Raw genomic sequence first — 22,458 nt, forward strand, 5'->3', positions numbered from 1 at the left:
TAGCTTTTTTTTCCCGTTAAAATCGTAACAGCGTCGGTCCTTATTAGTGTGGAACATGATGATATTGGTTGCACGGAAACAAAGATAATTTAACTTTTTAATTATCATTTAGTACTATATGTTATATTTATAACTAAAAATTGTATGGGTAGTCTTTTTTGGCAGGATCTTGCTTTTTCCAAGGGTTGTCCCTCTATTACAGGATTTTGCATTGTCCAAGGTTATCTCCCTTCAACAATATTTTGCCTGTTCACTGATTTGGTCAACTTAGACATGATTTTGCCTGTCCCTGGATTGCCCCACTTTCATAGGATTTTTCCTGTTCCCTGCATTGCCCCACATTGATAGGATTTTTCCTTAACAGTGAGTTGACCTACTTTGAAAGGAAATGTACTTTTTGAGATGCCTAAATAACAGTTTTACATGAATCCTAGGGTCTGATTGATGATAATTTAGTGAAATTGTGAACCCGTATAATAACAAAGTTTATATGTTTGAACATTTTATTTAGAGAATTCTGGTGTTGGATATGTATATTTTTAAAAATTAAAACCAATAAAATGAAGCATTAGTGTTTCAAAACCATTTGATGTAAAATATTTTATTCCCTTTATTTGTTATTTACATCTGTAATGAAACTACCATAGACCAAAACCCTTCCTAAAGTGGACACTTTGGACCAAAACATTCCCCAAACTGGACACTATTAGACCAAAGATTTTGGTTGTGTTTTGGAGGATGACAGAGGTTTGATTTGCATTAGAATGACCTTGTTTCATTTAAATGATTTGGAGAGGAAACTTGGGTTCTTCATCATAAAATTTGACCAGCATTTCAAGTAAGAAATGCCTCTTTTGACTTGGACATCTGGTTCAAAATTGATATATCGTCTTTTGATTTGTCTGAATATATTTTAGTAAGACATGGAGTCTAGTAGTATTGGGGGGCGGGGCATAGTAGTGAAGTTATGTCAATCAAAATAAAGAACAATCTTTATCTTAGATAAGTCTTTTCTTTGAGGCAAGGTTTTGTTTTAGACCAAAACCTAATAGGATTGGTAGGACTTCTTGGCATTCTCAATTTCACTTTTGAAAATTGAATGGATTTATAAAGGCATATTTTGAAGTAGCAACATAGTCGTGCAGGTAAATCAGAATAGTATTGTTTTAAAATGATGTATTCATGCAGGTAAATCAGAAATTGTTTTTTTTTTAAATGATGTATTAATGCAGGTAAATCAGAAATATTCTTTTTTTGGATAATGTATTCATGCAGGTAAATCAGAAATAGTTTTTTTTTAAAATGATGTATTAATGCAGGTAAATCAGAAATATTCTTTTTTTGGATAATGTATTCATGCAGGTAAATCGGAAATGGTATTTTAAATAATTTATTCAAGCAGACAAAGCAGATTAGTTTTAAAAAAAATGAAAATAAAATATACATGCGGGTAAATTGGAAATAGTTTTTTTAAAATGTATTCATGCAGACAAAAGCAGAATAGTTTTTTAAATGTTATCATGGAGATAAATTGAAATAGTTTTTTAATGTATTTGTACAGACAAAAGCAAAATAGCTTTTTAAATCATGTAATCTGGAGATAAATTGAAATAGTTTTTAAATGTATTCATGCCAACAAAAGCAGAAGATTTTTTAAATGTAATCATGGAGATTAATTGAAATTGTTTTTAAATGTATTCATACAGGCAAAAGCAATAGTTTTAAAAGGAAAATTTATTTATGCAGGAGAAGCAGAAGTATTTTTTTTAAATAAATAAGGTATATACACAGGTAAAGCAGGTGTAGTTATACTGGTCATAGACCAGAAAAGCTTATGGGATGGTCTGTTGTCCGTTGTTTGTCATCCATTGCCCAACATCTATCCATCCTTTAGTACAAACTTCTTGTTGCTACCTTGCCTAAACTACTTGCAGGATTGCCATGAAACTTAGCACACACATTTATTGCATGGTCTAGTTGGTCCTATGAAAATGATGCCGCTCACACATACAGTATGGCTGTCACAGGGACCATCTGGAAAATCTTATCACAACTCCTTCTGAACAAAAAGTTATATTAACATGGAATTGTCCACAAAATACTTCTTATGGATGTTCCAGTTGGTCCTATAAAAAAACAAACATGGTGTCGAGCTGACATGCAATATGGCCACCACACAGATACTATCTTCAAATCTTGTTACTCCTCCTGAATGGATTGTTGTTTCAACATGAAACTTTCACTAAAGACTTGTGATATATGGTTGGTATTGAATGGAAAAAGTGCCTATCTGAAATCATTTATGTCCTCCACTGCAAGCATCTAGACAATCTTTCAACTACTAAACATGTCATATTGACCTGAGGTTTTTACTGAAAGACTTTTTATGCTTGGTCCTAAATGAAAATGCTGTTGATTTGCAGTCAGATATGGTTAATGTTCAGTTATAAATTTCAACACTCAGCATTTAAATGAAGACAAAGTCTTATCTTGAATTTCAAAAAGTTCTTTTTGCCCAGTAGAGTGTCAGTCCATTCTAGGGGCTTTTTTGTGTAAATAATGTTTTCATGCAGAGAAAGCAAAAATAGTTTTTTAAATAATGTATTCATGCAGGTAAAGCAGAAATAGTTTTTTAAATAATGTACTGATGCAGGTAAAGTAGAAATCGTTTTTAAATAATGTCTGCATTTAGAAAAAATAATCATAACCTACAAGACCATATTTATTTAGAGATATAAACAAGAATAGAAATTAAAATAGTTTTGCATGGAGTACTTACCTCTCTAAAACAGGTTGATCATGCATAACCACTATCCTATTTGTATCCCTATTTTTATATTTTTATAAATATTTTCAAAATAAGTTTCATGTAAAAGAAATAAAGCTATTATTAAGAACAATGACTTCTAAGTTGAAACATAATTGTTTGCCATAGTTTAGTGACCCAGTATAGCATGATAAGTGTGTAGGAAGCTTATTGGATAAGTGCTTGCTCTGGAACATTTTCTGTTGATTCAGTATCATTCCATGCCGAGTAGGCACTTGCCTGGAAAGTTTTCTGTTGATTCGGTATCATTCCATGCTGAGTAGGCACTTGCCTGGAAAGTTTTCTGTTGATTCAGTATCATTCCATGCTGATTAGGCACTTGCTCTGGAACGTTTTCTGTTGATTCAGTATCATTCCATGCTGAGTAGGCACTTGCCTGGAAAGTTTTCTGTTGATTCAGTATCATTCCATGCTGATTAGGCACTTGCTTTGGAACGTTTTCTGTTGAGTTGGTATCATTCCATGCAGAGTAAGCACTTGCCCTGGAAAGATTTCTGTTGATTTGGTATCATTCCATGCTGAGTAAGTACTTGCCCTGGAAAGTTTTCTGTCGATTTGGTATCATTCCATGCTGAGTAAGTACTTGCCCTGGAAAGATTTCTGTTGATTTGGTATCATTCCATGCTGAGTAAGCACTTGCCCTGGAAAGATTTCTGTTGATTTGGTATCATTCCATGCTGAGTAAGTACTTGCCCTGGAAAAGTTTTCTGTTGATTTGGTATCATTCCATGCTGAGTAAGCACTTGCCCTGGAAAGTTTTCTGTTGATTTGGTATCATTCCATGCTGAGTAGGCACTTGCCTGGAAAGTTTTCTGTTGATTCGGTATCATTCCATGCTGAGTAGGCACTTGCCCTGGAAAGTTTTCTGTTGATTCGGTATCATTCCATGCTGAGTAAGTACTTGCTCTGGAAAGTTTTCTGTTGATTCGGTATCATTCCATGCTGAGTAAGCACTTGCCTGGAAAGTTCTCTGTTGACTCAGTATCATTCCATGCTGAGAAAGCACTTGCCCTGGAAAGTTTGCTGTTGATTCAGTATCATTCCATGCTGAGTGGGCACTTGCCCTGGAAAGTTTGCTGTTGATTTGGTATCATTCCATGCTGAGTAGGCACTTGCCCTGGAAAGTTTTCTGTTGATTCAGTATCATTCCATGCTGAGTAGGCACTTGCCCTGAAAAGTTTGCTGTTGATTCAGTATCATTCCATACTGGGTCTCTAACACACCATACAATAAATTTACACACTGATGAAGCTAATGATCTCTGCACATTTGTTCCTGACCAAAACATGTTGAGTTAAAAAATGACATCATGTGTGACCTCATGGCACACTTGTTTAATATACTGACTGGTATGACCTATACCAGGTCTTCATGTAACTCATCATGACCAATGAAAATGAATGACACAAGTCAGTACCAATGAAAATGAATGACACAAGTCAGTAGTTGGGTAGTATATATTTTTTTACCATACTTTTATGTGTATGAAATGCACTCAGCTGCAAACAGTATTGTCTCTGGTCTGTGATGTTTCGTTTATGTATAATTTGGATCAAACAACACCAAACTTGACCAGGATTTCATGAACAGAAGTCTGCACTGTATAATACATTTGATTGGTTAGTTTTAAGTTGGACTTCAGTCAATTAAATCTCAAGACTTGAGACTTTAGGTTCTTTTTTAAATCCATGTCTCATGAGAGATTTATGGTTTGATTTGTCTTTAGCATAGATTTTGTCCTAAATATTAACCCTTACTTTACTTTGGACAATTGATGTGATGTTAGATTGCTGGACTCGAAACCTGAAGGTCACAAATTCAAATCCCCACCTGAACCAGCTCAGGTTGGCTGTTGATGTGTGTCTCAGGACATGGAACTATGCAGTATTTTATGTGCAGATGAACCACTAAATTCCAGCCTCAAATGATTAATTTTAAGACTTTCGTTTGTGAAATCAGGTCATGAGCTACCAGCACATTATATAATGACAGGTTTGGGTCTATGTGGGTGGTTAGGGCATTCATCTCATGACCTTGAGTTCAGTTCACACCATCAAAATGGCTGCCATGCTATGTCCTTCAGCAAGGGATGTTACTCCACTTTGGCAAAGTATAACCTTGAACATGTTGCCATGCTGTTAAATGACCCCAAATCCCCATCTCTATCATTACTGTCCGCAGTTGAGTCATCTTATACATGACTAAATGTGGTCTGTGATACAGTAAATTTTGTGTCTAGTAAATTTTTGGTCTCAGAATCATGCACAAGTTAATTGTAAAATAATTACCTCAAGTTGAGCAAGAATTTTAGACTTTAACAATTCTTTTTTCTTTTTTTCTTCTCATTCCTTGTGTTTGTCGCTGATGTCTGTAAACTGGTAAGCATTTATTATGTATTACATGTAGTCATCAATCTGTTGTGTATTGTCTTTTTTTCGTTTTTTCCTTCACTTGGGTACAAATCTACACTCAACTGTAAGCAGCTTATATTTCCACTATGTGTTGGTGGATGTTTCACTAGGAATGGTCATTTTCATAACTGTTTGTTTGTTTTACAATTGAAATTTATGACAATCAGCTGTAAGAATGTTTTTATTTTAATTACAATAACTGCAAGAAAACTCCGAACATGTACACTATTTTAATAGATCAATATTAGCTATCATTCTTGATTTGATCATTTTACCATTAAAGTCATGACTTTGACCCAATGAAACACAGAAATGACTTAATGTAACTACACATAACTTTCTTAGCTCAGTACACATTATGGGCTTGTGAAGGTGTGGTAAGATAATTTGAGATGCCAACCATTCTAATTTTGGTGTAACAATTTAAACGTTTCATTGAATTTGATGGGAATTTGAAAAAAATTTAACTTTACATCACAGCATGGGTTACAGTTTGAGTGTAGCTAGTCAGAGTTCACATTTTATTTTCAAACACTGGAAGTCTTGTACAGTTTGCTGTGCATTGTGTAATGTGCAGACTTAAGTTGTACATCAGTCTAGACAACATTTACTAGATTTCAGAATATCTCTATAATGAGACAGAAGATTTCAATGGGAAGATTAATCTAAATCTGTATCTTGAGTTAACTGCACCTGCAGATATTACTGCATTGTCTGTAATTACATCTGCAGATATTACCACATTGACTGTAATTTACCACATTGTAATTACATCTGCAGATGTAATTTACCACACTGTCTGTAATTACATCTGCAGATATTACCACATTGTCTGTAACTTACTGCATTGTCTGTAATTACACCTGCAGATATTACCACATTGTCTGTAATTTACCGCATTGTCTGTTATTGCACCTGCATATATTGCCGCCTTTTCTGTACATTTTCGGGTGGCCAAGTGGTCTAAAGCGCTCACCGTTCCGGATCACTTGTCTCACCTCTGTGTGGGTTCGAGTCTCAGGCTCGGTTAGTGTAGGTACGTGAGAAAGTTTGCCAGTAGCTTCTCATGGGTCGGTGGTTCCTTCAAGGGTTTTCCAGGATTTTTCCTCCTCCAGTTATACTGGCTGCCATTTATAGCCAATTTTGTGCTGAAAAATGGCGTTAAACCTTACAACAACAACTGTACATTTTTTTAATACACTTGTCTATCCATAAGTCATTTTTGGTCCTTTTATTTTTCAAAAGGTAACTTTGTATTGTTAAGATTTCACAGATTGTATTTACTTAGAAATCTGCTTAAAATAAAATTATAATTAGTTTGTTAAAATCTGGGATTATTTTACAAAAAAATGCATTAATACAAATAGTGCAAAAAATTACAAACACTATGGTAATTTTCTTTTGAGATTTTACTAATTTGTTTGTTCCCTTGTATCTTCTGTTTCACAAGAGATTGCTTACATCATTTATGTAAATTTTACATACTCCATCTTTTTCTTTATAATATATTTATATTCTGATGAATACTACATACTCTTTTTCTTTGTAATATATTATACACCTCCCTACAAAATGGCTAACATATGCATTATGGTAGTGGAAATGGGAAAATGGAAGTCCAAACTTCATGAACATTTTTAAGCTCCCCCCCTCCATATTTTAAATTCACTATCAGTTATCCATTTTAAGTGCATGTTTAAAAAAGCAAAATAAATGTCTTTGTATGGCCCACCATAACAGTGACATAATTTTCTGTCTGACTGTCTTGCTTTGGTAAGTGGCATGACATCTGTGTTCCCTAAAGACATTTCTAGTTTCTCATAACATTGATATCTTTCCCCAGATTAGATTATTGATACAGGGTAATAATTTTGGGATCATATCATACAGTGAGAGCTGTGCAAGTGACATCTCCTTAATAAAGGCATATAGATGTTTGACATTTATTCTTCTAATTTTATCTCAGTTTCACCTGTATGTAAATTCTCGTAGGTCAGTGGTTCTTTCTGGGGTTTTCCTGGGTTTTTCCTCCATCATTAATACTGGTCGCTATGTATAGCCTATCATGTGCTGAAAAATGGCATTAAACTGCACAACACCAACAACATCTGTATGTAAAGAACACCTATGCAAAGATGAAACCATGCTGTAGTCCAGTGAGTGTTCTTTTTGACAGGTTGCACTGTAGTCAATTTTGCACAGAAAAGTATATGACTTTCTGTCAGTCAAGTTTGTATATAAAAGTATATGACTTCCTGTCCAATAAAATGTGTACATAAAAGTATATGACTTCTGGTCCAGAGTATAGCCATGATACCGACCAGACTGGAAACTGCTGTTTTCTGCTTTAATCATTGCTTTTCTTATTTATCCAGATTGCAAAGTGTCCATAAGAAATAAAATGCATTTTCTGACAAAAGAAGTCATTTAAGACCAAAGCTATATTCTGTCCTTTATGCAAAGAAGGTTTTGAAAACAAAAATACCAACAAAAAATTCCTGGTTAAAGTAATTTTACAAAACTTAAAAAATTATATAATAAATGTGTTTAATACAGTAATTCACAATTTTATTATACAGTTTTCTAATCTAATCAAAGTACATTATTAAATATATCCAAATTTTATTAACTAAATTATACTTAATAAGTACAAAAAGTATAAACAATATTTATCTAACAAATTTCTTAAAAACTTTTATGGAAACATATATAGAGTTCATGCAAGAAATAATAAAATTACACATGTAGGTCTATATCTTAATATGTTAATTTAAAAATACTGAATATGATAAAATATTTACTGTTATTTGTTCTAAAAAACAAAAGTAATATTTCTTCTTCTTGCATTACCAAATTTTATAACGCTTGATGCTGTCTCTACTCATCTCTTAATATCAATGCAGCCTCTTTTTCTTTATGGTTAAAAGTTCAATATTTGATTAATTTTTATTGACAACTGCTTTGAAAACTAATCCAATCACTTTCCAATACTTAGAAAGTACTAATACTGCATACTCATGGTCCATGCTGGACTCCAGTATTTGGGCGAAATTACTTTGCCCTCTAGCCAGAATCAGTTGAAGAAGGCAGTGATGTCAGTTTCATGGTAGGCTTCTGTTTTGGCACAGTTTGATGTCAAAGGATTAAAATAATAATGCAGTACTATTACACATCTTAAAATCTGTTAAAGCTTGAAACATCTCTCTACCACTGTTGCATAACATAGATTTTGAGGTTTACGGCTGTTGCATAACATAAGTAATGAGCTTTACAACAGTTGAATAACATAGTTATTATATACAGTGGCAACAGTAGAAAATTGGCAACTGTTTCCATGGTAGAAGTCATCTTTTCGTAAATTTTTAGGTTTAACTTTTGTATAAAACGATTCATTTTGACTAGTGCTGGACCTGGATACATCCATTGAGTCATAACTTGTGTCAGATTTGACTTCATAAATTTCAAAATTTTTCCTTGTGTTTTGTGTGGACCACATATCGATGTTCAGCAGAAATTAAATAGTAATGTAATTTCAGGCATTTAAGACTTTATCATATTAACACCAAAATTGATTTCACAGCATACCTCTTTTTTTATTATTACTTTGCACATTCCTTCTTGAAGGGAACAGTAACACAAATAAAAGCTATACATTGATTATTGATGCAGTGTATTGTACCAAAATGGATTGAAGAGAATGGCATGAAATCAAAGTAATGCTAGGTGGATATATTTAGGCAGTATGGCAGACTCAGGGGCAACTATTTCATCCAAATGACTCCCTAGCATGGACTCTGATACTAAATATAAAATTTTCTTAGTGATTTGCTTTAGCTTCATGAGTGAAATTTTAATGGCTTGAAACTTGTACACTGCTTTATTTATTTAGTCGGCTTTAAAAAATGAGGCTAACTTAATACACTCTTCTATTGTTCAAATTCATGCCATATATTACCAATAGTGTGGAGTAAGCTATTATTAATTCAGTGAATTGGACTTTGCCTGTTCTTTTCTTCACCATTATAAGGAATTATTTTTATTAGAAATGCTATATGTATATAAATTGAAATCCAAATTTGTTAGCTCTACATAGTCTCTCATTCTTCTGGCCATTAGTTTCTTACTGTTACTCCTAAACAAGGTTTAGTTGGTCCTATGTGAAAATGGTGCTGCTCAGACACCCAGTATGGCAGTCACAGTGGCTGTCTTAAAGTTTTTGGTACCATTACTCCTTATGACTGGATGGTCATATCAGCATGGGGTTTTAACTAAAATGCTTCTTTGGATGTCTAGTTGGTGCTTTGCCTACCAAGAGTCATTGACAAGACTTTTTTTAAACATTGATTTTGGTATATGTAGCAGTCATAATACTACTTTGAAGTGTCCTCCTTTGGATGAAACAGTTACTGCCCATAGCAAGTGAAATCAGTTTAACATTGAGAAAACTCCAAAGGCCTCATGGGTATTCAGTCTTTCATGGTGTCTACATGGCTTTTTCTTGGTAGAAAAAAAATTGAGTATAAAAGGGGCAAACGGAGAAAGTTAATGCGACACATCTTGTGTATGAAGATTGCTGTGATTATTTTATACTCTCTTTGTAATATATGTTAGAAGAAATCTGATTGGATCGGTTTCTTTCAGTTGCATCCAATCAGTTAGTGGGGCAGAGGCACTGTTTTTGATTGATTCAATCTGCCAAGGTTCAGTGAGAAACATTATGGACATGTGTCTTGACTGGTATCGATGTGTGGACACAGATTTGTTGGTACATTATGAAATCTGCCATGCATTATCAAAGCTTTTCAAGCATAAAATGAAAGTTTAAAGCTAATTAGTTTTGTAACTTGAGTTAGAATTATGTTTGAATCAGAACTGTTAGAATCATCTTAACCTTGGTTTCTCTGTTAGCATTCAGTTTGGTCACGACTTTTGTGCTCAGACATTTTAGAAAATACATGGCCTGGATGTACTGTCTTTGCTGTGTTTAGAGAATACTTGGCCTGGACGTACACTCTTTGCTGTTTATAGAATACATGACCTGGATGTACACTTTTTGCTGTGCTTAGAGAATACATGGCCAGGGTGTACACTCCTTGCTATGTTTAGAGAATACATGGCATGGGTGTACACTGTTTGCTGTGTCCAGGGAATACATGGCCTGGGTGTACACTCTTTGCTGTGTTAAGAAAATACATGGCCTGGGTGTACACGCTTTGCTGTGTTTAGAGAATACATGGCCTGGGTGCAGACACATTGTCTTGTTTAGAGAATACATGGCATGGGTGTACACTCTTTGCTGTGTTTAGAGAATACATGGCCTGGGTGTACACTCTTTGCTGTGTTAAGAAAATATATGGCCTGGGTGTACACTCTTTGCTGTGTTTAGAGAATACATGCCCTGGGTGCAGACACATTGTCTTGTTTAGAGAATACATGGCCTGGGTGTACACTCTTTGCTATGTTTAGAAAATATATGGCCTGGGTGTACACTCTTTGCTGTGTTTAGAGAATACATGCCCTGGGTGCAGACACATTGTCTTGTTTCGAGAATACATTACAACATGGCCGTGTACACTCTTTGCTGTGTTTTGAGAATACATGGCCTGGGTGTACTCTTTGCAACTGAAAGAATGGGATTTCAAATCCTACCTACACCAGCTTGAGTTGGCTACCTTAATATGCCTTTTGTTTGCATGGATACTAAATAACCTTTGTGTATTTATGATCCATATTACACAAAACCAAACTGTTTACTATGGGAAGCCATTCATACTTGAGAAAATTGTGTGCAAGATAATGCATTTAAAGCTTGATTAAGTGGTGATGGATCTAATATATATTAACGGGAGTTTGTTGTAATCTATGGTTACGGGAGTTTGTTGTAATCTATGGTTACGGGAGTTTGTTGTATATATGCTAACATTATACAAGGAAATAATAATGTCTCCAAGCTAAGCAACCTCACTGAAAATTAAACTGAAAATGTTTATTTTTGGTTATAATTTCAAAACTAAAGTAATTTATTGTATCTGTACATAAACTCTGGTTTTACTTTTGTAAAAGGACAAAAACAAAGTAAAGAGGCTTTTTTGCTTTTATTCTCTAAGGTTGCTTTAAATTTTAAATTTATGTTATCTTGCTTTTTAATTGCTTTAATAAATAAATGTGCTTAAACAGCTGTCACTGTTCTTTATTTCTATGCTTTATTAACTAAATGTTCTCTTTCAGTTTTCTTTCATTAGTTATGTTAAGTAATTATTATCAAATATACTTAAAACAGCTTGTCTTTGTTTTCAGTCGTCAACGCAGACTTGATTCTGATGATCGTGAACAACAGTTGCAACAGAAGGAAGCAGAGGTTAGAATCTTTATTGAGCCCAAGTTGGACATAAATAGTGCATAGTGTTAAGCCCCACACTTGAACAGTAATAGTTCATACAGTATTAAGCCCCACTTGGACAGTAATAGTACATACAGTGTTAAGCCCAGCTTGGACAGTTATGGTGCATACAGTGTTAAGCCCAGCTTGGACAGTAATAGTACATACAGTGTTAAGCCCAGCTTGGACAGTAATAGTGCATACAGTGTTAAGCCCAGCTTGGACAGTAATAGTACATACAGTGTTAAGCCCAGCTTGGACAGTTATGGTGCATACATTGTTAAGCCCAGCTTGGACAGTAATAGTGCATACAGTGTTAAGCCCAGCTTGGACAGTAATAGTGCATACAGTGTTAAGCCCAGCTTGGACAGTAATAGTACATACAGTGTTAGGCCCCTCTTGGACAGTAGTAGTACATAGTGTTAAGCCCAGCTTGGACAGTAATAGTGCATTCAGTGTTAAGCCCCTCTTGGACAGTAATAGTACATACAGTGTTAAGCCCCTCTTGGACAGTAATAGTACATAGTGTTAAGCCCCTCTTGGACAGTAATAGTACATACAGTGTTAAGCCCCTCATGGACAGTAATAGTACATACAGTGTTAAGCCCCTCATGGACAGTAATAGTACATACAGTGTTAAGCCCCTCTTGGACAATAATAGTATATACAGTGTTAAGCCCCTCTTGGACAGTAATAGTACATACAGTGTTAAGCCCCTCTTTGACAGTAATAGTACATACAGTGTTAAGCCCCTCATGGACAGTAATAGTACATACAGTGTTAAGCCCCTCTTGGACAGTAATAGTATATACAGTGTTAAGCCCCTCTTGGACAGTAATAGTACATACAGTGTTAAGCCCCTCTTTGACAGTAATAGTACATACAGTGTTAAGCCCCTCTTGGACAATAATAATACATTCAGTGTTAAGCCCCTCTTGGACAGTAATAGTATATACAGTGTTAAGCCCCTCTTGGACAGTAATAGTACATACAGTGTTAAGCCCCTCTTGGACAGTAATAATACATTCAGTGTTAAGCCCCTCATGGACAGTAATAGTACATACAGTGTTAAGCCTCTCTTGGACAGTAATAGTACATACAGTGTTAAGCCCCTCTTGGACAGTAATAGTACATACAGTGTTAAGCCCCTCTTTGACAGTAATAGTACATACAGTGTTAAGCCCCTCTTGGACAGTAATAGTATATACAGTGTTAAGCCCCTCTTGGACAGTAATAGTACATACAGTGTTAAGCCCCTCTTGGACAGTAATAGTACATACAGTATTAAGCCCCATTTGGATGATAGTAGTGCATACACGGTTACTCTTTTTGGTCCGTCTGTCTGTCCGTTCATATCTATCTGTCCATCAGACATGGGTTAAGTTTTCCATATTGGTCAGTTTTCAGAGACTGGTGGGGCATCTGTGGCTAATGTACATATATGGTTTTTGTAAAATTCCTTCTGATGTAGCATTTAGCTAATTGGATGAAAATGCTGGAGGGAACCTTGTTTGTCTGTCCATCATTGCACTTTGCTTTTTGTAGCATGACATTTCCTGGCATTATTATACTTCAACTTTGGTGTTTAGCTTCAGATTGATCAATACTCGCCAGAGTCGGATCCCCAGCATTCTATCATTATTTGTTTGAGTTACGGTTCCTGGTTTAGTTCAGGACAGGTTTACTCGACACAGGTCTAGAGGGTTTATCACATTACATTCAAGCATAGTGCTTATCTTTGTTTCAATAAAATATTGCAAGCATTCTATGTTGTCAATGGATGGAGTTATGGTCCCTGATTTTACTTTAACACTGGTGTAAACAAGTAAAGGTTTACTGGGGATTATTGGATTAACACCAGATATAGTGATTATCTTTGCATCAGTAAAAATAATGCATGATTTAGTTTGAAATTATTGACATTAGTAGCTTGTTGCACAAATCAAAATTAAGAGTATGCCAAAGGTCAGCAACATTTTCGTTTGATCTGCAAAAAATAGACCATGATCGTGATGTTGGACTTGTAATTGCCACACCGGTTAAAGTTTAAAACTGTTCACATGACACGCTGATATGTTATAGCTACTAAATAGACCTTTTATAATTAAGCTTTTCTAGTGCTAGCACAGTTTTTCATGTCACTTAGTTATTCAGTTATTTCATTGTTTATCTCCACAGTTGCGACGCATGCAAGAGATGCTGACAAAGATGCAGGCAGAGATGGATGCTCAAAAAGTACAGCAGCAGAATGGTGGAGTTAGATCTCACAATGTGTAGGTGATGTTCAGGTGTGTACACCAAAATTCAATTGGGTCAGACATGAATTTGTTTTATTGAAAGTAATTATTTTTATTTTGCATTTTCTTAAAAATGTTTTCGATATCTTGTTTGATCTTTTCTTTGTTCTTTTCCATTAAAATACCTTACACACTTTTCTGTCAGTTTGTGCAGTTCCTTATAAAATTTACAAGATAAAAAGAGAAACAAGCATGATCCAAACTTTAGGAAAGGTGTTCGCAATATGTAAGGACTAGTTATTACAAATTATCTTTATACCTTTGATGTGGCTGACACAGCACATACATCTGCTTCATGGATAATTATACAATAATTTTTTGCATTAATAAATCAATAGGAAACAAGTCTGAACTATCAGCCATACCAATGGCTTCGTCAGCAACATGAATTTCCATTTACAGCAAGCAGTCGTCTGTAAAGTCCTCACCACAGCTGTGATTTATTGAATCCATTTTAAATCAAATAACTTTTTTAAAAATGATTTTTACAGCACCTGGGATTAGCTTGGTTCACTTTTCAATACCAAAACTGTTTTTAATAAAGACCTGTTAATATATTGATAGTGTTTATCTGTGAAACTTTTTTGATTCCAATTTTATAATTGTTTTGTATTTTGTATTGACACTAAAAAGAATCTGTCAAGTAATTACTCTCTTGGCATTTATTTTGTCAGTGCCATACATTTAAGACTTAAGAAATGGAATTTCAGGAAATTAATTTTTAAGTTCCAGGGGCTTTTTAAAATAACAGTCAGTAATGAAAATCATCTATTTGCCAAACTTTGATTTTAAAAAATATCCCATGTAATCACAGATGTATCCTCACAGGAATGCTGTATTTTAATGACTTTAATGGAAAATGTCAAATTCCCTACATCATGCAGCCTACAACAGACTTTCCCCATGTTCCAGTGACTTTCACAATGGTGGGCTATTAAATTACAGAGGACTCCCTGTACTAGGTTCTTGATCCTTATCACCAGAAATGTGTTCAGCCTTGTAAAAAGTGTAAACATCACAACTTCTACAGCATTCCATCATACAGCTTAATAATAATAATAATAATAATGAGGACTTTGTATTGCGCCTAATCTTTAGAAGCTCTAAGCGCTTTACAACATCAGACAACACCTATAAGATAAGAAACATGATCATATTATTACGAAAACAATCAACACAAAATTAGAAAAACATTCAAAAATAAAAAACATGCTGAGAATATTTCAGGTGGGAAACATTATTAGGTCTTTAAGTTTGTTCTTGCAGTCGAAATAAGTGAGTTTTGAGAGCCCTCTTGAATGTGATCACTGTGTCTTTGTGTCTAAGTTCAATGGGCAATTCATTCCACGTTGCTGGGCCCTGGTATGCAAAATAGATATTGTGAAATAAGAGGAAAGAGTTACTTACCTTGGATAGAGGAATGCAAACCTGTGTTCTGGGACCTTAGACTAGACAGATGATTAAGTTTGTGACTAGTTTGATAGTAAATGCTTTTTCTAACAAAATACTAAGTCATTTAGCATCTCTTCCTTCAATTCTTGCCCAACTCCCGCTTCAAAAGTAAACTTATTTTTGGTTTTAGTTATCACTAAAGATGGTCAAATCATGGCCTGCATTAAAGCCCCAATGCCACCTTTTTCAGTAATTTCACTGTTCTTCCAGATTTACTAAATTTTGGAAGGAAGGAGATGATATGTTTTAAAAAAGTATCTTACATGAACCATTCTTTGAAATAATTAAGATGTTAGGTTTAAATGACATTAAAATATTCAGTTTATAATTAAGATGTGCCACCACTGAATTCAGTCACTGAAGTGGCTTGTAATTTCATTCTTTTTTGGGAGTACTCCAAAAGTAGTGATGTAATACATTGGACAAATTCCATTAGTGACTATTCTAATAACATCATTTGCACATGGTGGACAGATTGATTCAAGAGGGAATAAAGAGTGGCAGTTCCGTTCTTTTTTTTAAAAACAGATCAGAGAAGAAAAAGTATGCATTAGATAAAATTAAGATTCAGGTGAATATTGGTGATCAGCTGGGGCTCTAGAATACTTTGAAGGGCAAACTTGGACTAAGGACAAACAGCTGTTAATTCATATTAATTGGTAAGCATATGACTCAGACCCGTAACAAACAATGTACATTAGTTATGCCCTTAAAGAAAAAATGCTTGTAAATGCTAGGCCAAGTACTGCATCATATCAAATGCAAAATGACATAAAGATCACCTGGCATATCCAACATAGTGTGGTGTTGGCTTCTCATGTTTACAACGGTGACATCATCAGATCTTCTGTTTGCTTTCAACTGAAATAGTTTGATCCACAGATGTCTCCGATCAAGATCGGATTTATTCGTATCCATAAAAAAAATTGCCAGGTTTCTCAGTTTGAGAGAGAAATTAAATATCTCTTAATGTGAAGAAATCTCAATATTATCTAGTTTTAGTGGCACCCAGAGATGTTTTAGACCAATATCTTTCAAAATTCAATATTATTCAGATGATTTGGCATATACAACTTTCTGCATGTAATGGCAGCATTGGGGCTTTAAATGATAATTTCATGAGGCCAGCTCAGACCTGCCAACTCTTACAATTTTGCCATAAGTCTTACGAAAATTACCCATAAAATACAGACTTAGAGCATACTAGCAAAAACTATGGAAAAATGATTGATGCCGAAATATCTGGATAATTAGTTCATCCATGTGTTATTTGGATCTGGGTTTCATCTTAGAATTAATGAAATTAGTCAGGGAACCAGACTAACTTTACAGCAGCACCCCAGACGCTTTAAACTGCACCTATTTGTTCATGAAAAGTGCCTGCATGATCAAACAGTTGAATGTAGAATTTTAAAAAATGGCATCCAGAAAGCGATGCATGTTTAACACAGAAGGGAAAATAAGCTTCTAGAAAAGTGGTAATTGACACAGAAGAATAAAAAGGAGGATTCAGATTCATGTGAATGAAAGCTGGAAAGGACACAATTAGATTTATTGGATATCGCATGCCAATTTGAGTATGTCTGGTGGCGGGAGATATGATTGCTGTCGTCATGTGAAATGGAAAAGAATTTAAAAGAATTATGTCAAGTTGAGAGATAGCAACAAGCCAGTGAGCTGCATAGGGTTTGGAACTAGAGTTTGTGCAACTGTACTAGTGGTAAATAAAATCTACGCGTACTTTACAAACTTTTCAGTTGAACATTACGTTTTCCAACTTTACAGTAGCAGTTATTGATATTTTGTTACACCTTCCTGAAAACTGGTCAGTCTTATGGAAACAAATCAGCTGCCTTACTGTGACAGACTCATTAGGGTTGGCAAGTCTGCCAGCTGCAAAACTGTTTTCTGATACTACAGTAGAATCTGTCTTGAAAGACCACCTTTGTGAGAGATCTGTTGTGAGAGACCAGATTCTCAGTGCATGGCTTTATTAATTGTATAGTGTTGTGAGAGATGACCTGTCTTGAAGGATCGTTATTTTGCCAGAAGATAGGGTCTTTCAGGGCAGGTTCTACTGTATTGTCTGCTACAAAATCATATGGATGTCACATGGCTCAAAAGGCAGCTGCCTGGAGATATGTAAACTTTATAACGACAAGATTGTAATCAGTTGCGCCAATGCATCTACTAGAACCTGTCCTTCTGATGTTTTGCAAGGATAATGATACTGGTCAGGGACCAGGAGTAACTAGACCATTCCAGCAGATTGGAGGAATGCCTCCACATTCCTTCAGGCAGCCTCATCTTCCAGCGTTACAGCTTCTTGGGAATTGCATTTGATGTATGATTGTTGTCTGTTTCCTCGTCAGGGTTTAGATTACCTTGTTGGCAAATGGACACATTGATTAATTTTATCGTCATTTCTGTATCCACACATCTCAGACCCGACAGCCCTTATGATTTGATTATACGTTTTAAGGAAATGACCCTTGAAATACATAATTATGGAATAAAAGCAAAAATTTTTAACTAATATTGTTGCAGTAAAATCTGGATGCTGGCTTGTCCATGTTTGATTTGTATCTGGGTAAAATATTAACTTAATTGGAATTAGTTGGGAAACCAGACTAAATTTACAAGAGCACATCAGACACTTTAAATTGCACATATTTATTCATGCAAACATCTGCTTGATCCAGCTGTTGCCTATAGAGTTTTCTAATATGACATCCGACAAGAGATGCATGTTCAAGATCAATGGAACAGTTAGCCTCTAAAAGTTGTTTTAGAAGAATAAAAAACAATATTCAGATTCTTGGAGAGAGAAAAAAAAAACAGGAATGGCAACAATTTAGTTTAGTGGCTGTCACTGATGAAATCAAATGCATGTTTTCCATCTTGACTATAGTAAGATTGGTCTAACCTGTGAGAATAAAGTCTCCTTGATTGAGAAGATCTTGTTAGGGTCTCGGAGGTTTGCAAAATGTGCATATTGCTGTCAGACATTCTTTCTGTCATAAGTATTTGGAGGCAGTCCCATAAAACCTTACCTTCATCTAAACTGCAATATATATAACCAAAAGTTGTCATTATTTCAGTCATTATATAGCTCACATATTACAAATGTGCTTGGGGCCCTGACTGGCCTAAAGCGCTTTTCATTATGGATCACTGCCATCTCACCACTGTCTGTGTGGGTTCAATTCTTGGATTTGGCCTATGTGGGTATGTGGAAAGCTTGCCAGTAGCTTCTCGTGGGTCGGTGGTTCTTTCCAGGGTTTTAACCCGGGTTCTTCCTCCACCATTAATACTGGCCGCCATGTATAGCCTATCGTGTGCTGAAAAATGGCATTAAACCCTACAACAACAACAACAAATGTGCATATAAACCATACCAATGTTGTTTTTTCTCCACTAAACCATCCATTTGGATGCTGAAGCAGTTCAAGGGTCATTTCTATGGGAACATGGACTTCCTGCTAATGAAACACCTGCATCCTTAGAGCAAAAGGCTAGATAGCTAGTACCCCTAGCCTCACATGATGACCTATTTTCAGCAGCCTCATTTAGCTTGCTGAAAGAATAATCTGTTGCCAATAGCTTTTCATTGTTTGTTGGAAGCAGTGCTATTAACTTCTAGGCATGCTCTTCCTTGTACATTGCCTTGTAAGCAGATCTTCTCCACCTAAGCAAGGATGTTGCACTGGACACTTCCAAGGACTTATCACAGCACAGCAGGAACCTACTGAGGGCTGTCTCCAAGAGGCAGACACTCTCTTCAGAGGGCTTGTCTCCTCTGGCTATTCAAGATTTGAATTGACCAGCAACACTGGTCCCTTGTGTCTGTGCCTGACTCTTCAAAACCAGCCAAGAAGTGAAATCATCCTTACTGTCCTTAGGATTCATCTGCTAAATTCGATAAAGCTATGCAGCCAAAGTCAAAGCAAGAACTCCATTTCAGAGCTCCTCCTCACCAGTCGGGCCCTAAAAGTGTGCCATAAATGTCCAGGGAGGATTCTTGCAGGCCCTTGTCCATTTCTCAAGGACAAGGGTAGACAGACCTAGGGACTCGATCCATTTTTTATGGAACATTTCACCTCTGTTGGTTCCTTTTGATATTAAACTAAGTCCTTTTCAGAGATTTGCTCTGTTGTTAATGGCTGGGTCCTTTCTATTGTATACGTGGCTATCAGCTTTGGTTTCAGGATCTCCCTCTTATAAAGGTATTCATTTTCTTCCATCTGTTAAATCTGTGGCACTTAAAGGAAGATGTTTACTCCCTTCTTCAGATTGGTACAGTAGAATTTTAATGTATTTAATGACTTTCCATCCTCCACACAGATTTTCCAATTTCCAGGGACAAAGTCACGACTAATTATCAATCTTTCTACCCTTAACAGATTTCAGCTGGGGGAACCATTGAAGATGAGCGTGTATGTGTGATCTAGATTTTTAACATAGCTTTAACAATGTTTCAGTCATATTGCTACGATGTCTGCAGTGTGACAGTTTATAGTGACATCTAGCACTGGGACATCATGCCAGAGACATGTAGCATGATGTCCCACCCAGACACATTATCCTGACACCAGGCCAACCGGTCCTAACACTAACCTCTTAATGCTGAGCGCCAAGCAAGGCAGCTGTTAGTACCATATTTTTAAGTCTTTGGTATGACTTGGCCAGGGATTGAACCCACAACCTCCTGCATCCAAGGCAGACGCTCGAACCACTAAGCCACCGGAGTGGTCTATTCAAGATGAAGACCACAGCCTTAGTCATTATGGTCATGGGAGTAGTTGCAGTCCATCTAAGGTCATTAGGTATCCCAACAATCCAATATTTTGATGATCCACATTGGATATCTAGAGTCCCTCAGACTGGTTGATCCATATTGGACATCTAGTCTCTCAGACTGGTTGATCCTTATTGGATATCTAGAGTCCCTCAGACTGGTTGATCCATATTGGACATCTAGAGTCCCTCAGACTGGTTGATCCTTATTGGACATCGAGAGTCCCTCAGACTTACTGTAGTTCCATAGTGACCAAGCTGGACATGCTGTCAAACCTTGAAAAATCAGAGCTGACTCTGTCTTGAGAGTTTGTCTAATGGGGATGAATTTCCTCACAAACAGGATTAATCTGTTATCCCTTGAGACAGAATAGATGAGATCCTGTCCCTGTTGGAGACACAAAGAGTAAGACCGAGTTGTCAGCTATTTTTTTTGTCTCCTTGCTGGTGACCTTGAACTCCACAGTGGATCTGGCTCTTGTAAGCATCCTTTCCAGCTTCTCCTTTCGTTGGTGTGGAGTCCGCATAGGAACCGTTTCACTGCTCCGATTTCTCTAGGTCAGAGATTCCTTCATCATCTTATTTGTTGGACAGATCTAGACTGGTTTCTTGATGGAGTCCCATGCACCTCCAGAATTCTCACTCCTGTGTGTTTGCAGGCATGTCAAATTCAGGGTTTTCACTCATCTATAGCTGGAAGAACTGATTTATCAGGGTTCATGATGCTGGAAAGAATCCGAGTTTACATCATTCCAGGCAGAAAGAAATTTTGGTGGACAGTCTGTGAAGGAAAGGGTATGTAGTCCTTATCGAATGGCTGCATCACACCAGTCAGTAGCCAACCCCCTGTTTTCCACCAAGCTAAACAACAAGATCCAGTTGTGTATTTCCCTGGCCCTTGACAAGAGAGCCTGGGCAGTGGACCTGTTCAGTCTGTAGTGGGGTCATCTGTTTGCTTATAACTTCCAACCTTTCAAGATGATCACACAGGTGCTATGTCACCCACTCATTTTAGATCATTTTGATTGCCTCTTTGTGCTCCATTGACCAAGGGACCTGTCTTTCATGAAAATTAAAGCCCATATACGATTTGAAACGTTGCTGCCTCATGGGCCTATCCAACTCACATATCTTTAGAGTATGTGATGAAAGCTGCAGTTTTTCATGCTCAGAGTTTCTCCTTTTACCTTTGCTCATTAGCCCACCACAGCAAGGGCATTTTCTCCTTGGGCCCAATCATTGTCACTCCGAAAGTGGCCCATGCAGATTCAATCCCACAGTTGTCTCCCACTCTTCAATGTTGGTGAATATAATTTGTGGGGAGGGGGTATTTTCAAGTGTGGGACCATCAGCCTCCCATTAAACTGGCAGATTTTGCTGTGCGATAGCAACAGGTATTGTATTACTGATCTTAAAATGTTATCATGGGGAGAGGGAATAAAATGTTAATGGTGTAATACTTAATTGTTGCCACTACCTTGTTCCTACTAAGTTAGGCTGTTCCTGGGAAAAACAATGAAGGGCAGTATGCATGGTCAACCTGCTTATCGGGTGTCCCAAAGGCAATCCTGTGTTGTGAAAATTCTGGTATACCTAATGGAAGGATGAATTCTCATTCATATGGTCAGTGTATTTTCTACCTGGAAAGTACCAGCTATACCATAGCAACAGCTAATTATATTATTAGCATTGGTTGTAAACTACCACCCTACAACACCCACATTTTATTCGAAAAAAAGTGTAGATAAAATATTATTACAAAATTGTTTTTTTTAAAAAAAAAAAAATAATAACAGAAGTACATGTATTGCCAAATTCCAATATTTGCCTGAGCAATGGGAATGGCTTGGAACCGTGATGGTCCTGACACATATTAAACTGAACCATGTATTGAGACTGATGGTGCAATACGAGACAGTCTTGCCATAGACGTTGAGATAATTCTGTTGATGTCTGTATGATGATGACCATGGCTTTTTTTATCAAAATTTATTACTATCTTAGTACACACTAATTAAAATAATCAGCATATATCAGACCACTCTAGTGGTCAGAGCATCCAACTCGGATGTGGTAGGTCATGGGTTCGAACCCTGGCCGAGTCACACCAAAGACTTATAAAAATGGCACTAAGAGCTGCCTCGCTAGGCACTCAGCATTAAGAGGTTAGTGTTAGGACTGGTCGGAATGGTGTCAAGATAATGTGACTGGATGAGACATGATGCTACATGTCTGTGGCATGATGCCCTAGTGATAGACATCACTATAAACAGCCACACTGCAGACATCATAGCA

At 36.3% G+C, this 22,458-nt stretch overlaps 1 protein-coding gene across 6 annotated transcripts in view; it reads left to right on the top strand.

Annotated features, from left to right (window-relative positions):
* LOC149775531 (septin-2B-like) overlaps positions 1-22,458 on the top strand; it is a 172,546-nt gene that overhangs the window by 146,202 nt on the left and 3,886 nt on the right. For 5 of the 6 annotated variants that reach the window (XM_089944119.1, XM_089944115.1, XM_089944113.1 and 2 more), the window contains exons 10-11: positions 11,536-11,596; positions 13,796-13,905. In XM_089944119.1, coding sequence (XP_089800245.1) covers positions 11,536-11,596; positions 13,796-13,894 — 160 coding nt within the window. In that variant the 3' untranslated portion in view covers positions 13,895-13,905. The remainder of the gene's footprint in view (positions 1-11,535; positions 11,597-13,795; positions 13,906-22,458) is intronic. The other variant, XM_089944114.1, reaches the window with a different exon arrangement.

This window comes from Sinohyriopsis cumingii, chromosome 19 (genome assembly GCF_028554795.1).
Source record: "Sinohyriopsis cumingii isolate HCF-2022 chromosome 19, ASM2855479v2, whole genome shotgun sequence".
In the NCBI taxonomy this organism is placed as follows: Eukaryota; Metazoa; Mollusca; class Bivalvia; order Unionida; family Unionidae; genus Sinohyriopsis; species Sinohyriopsis cumingii.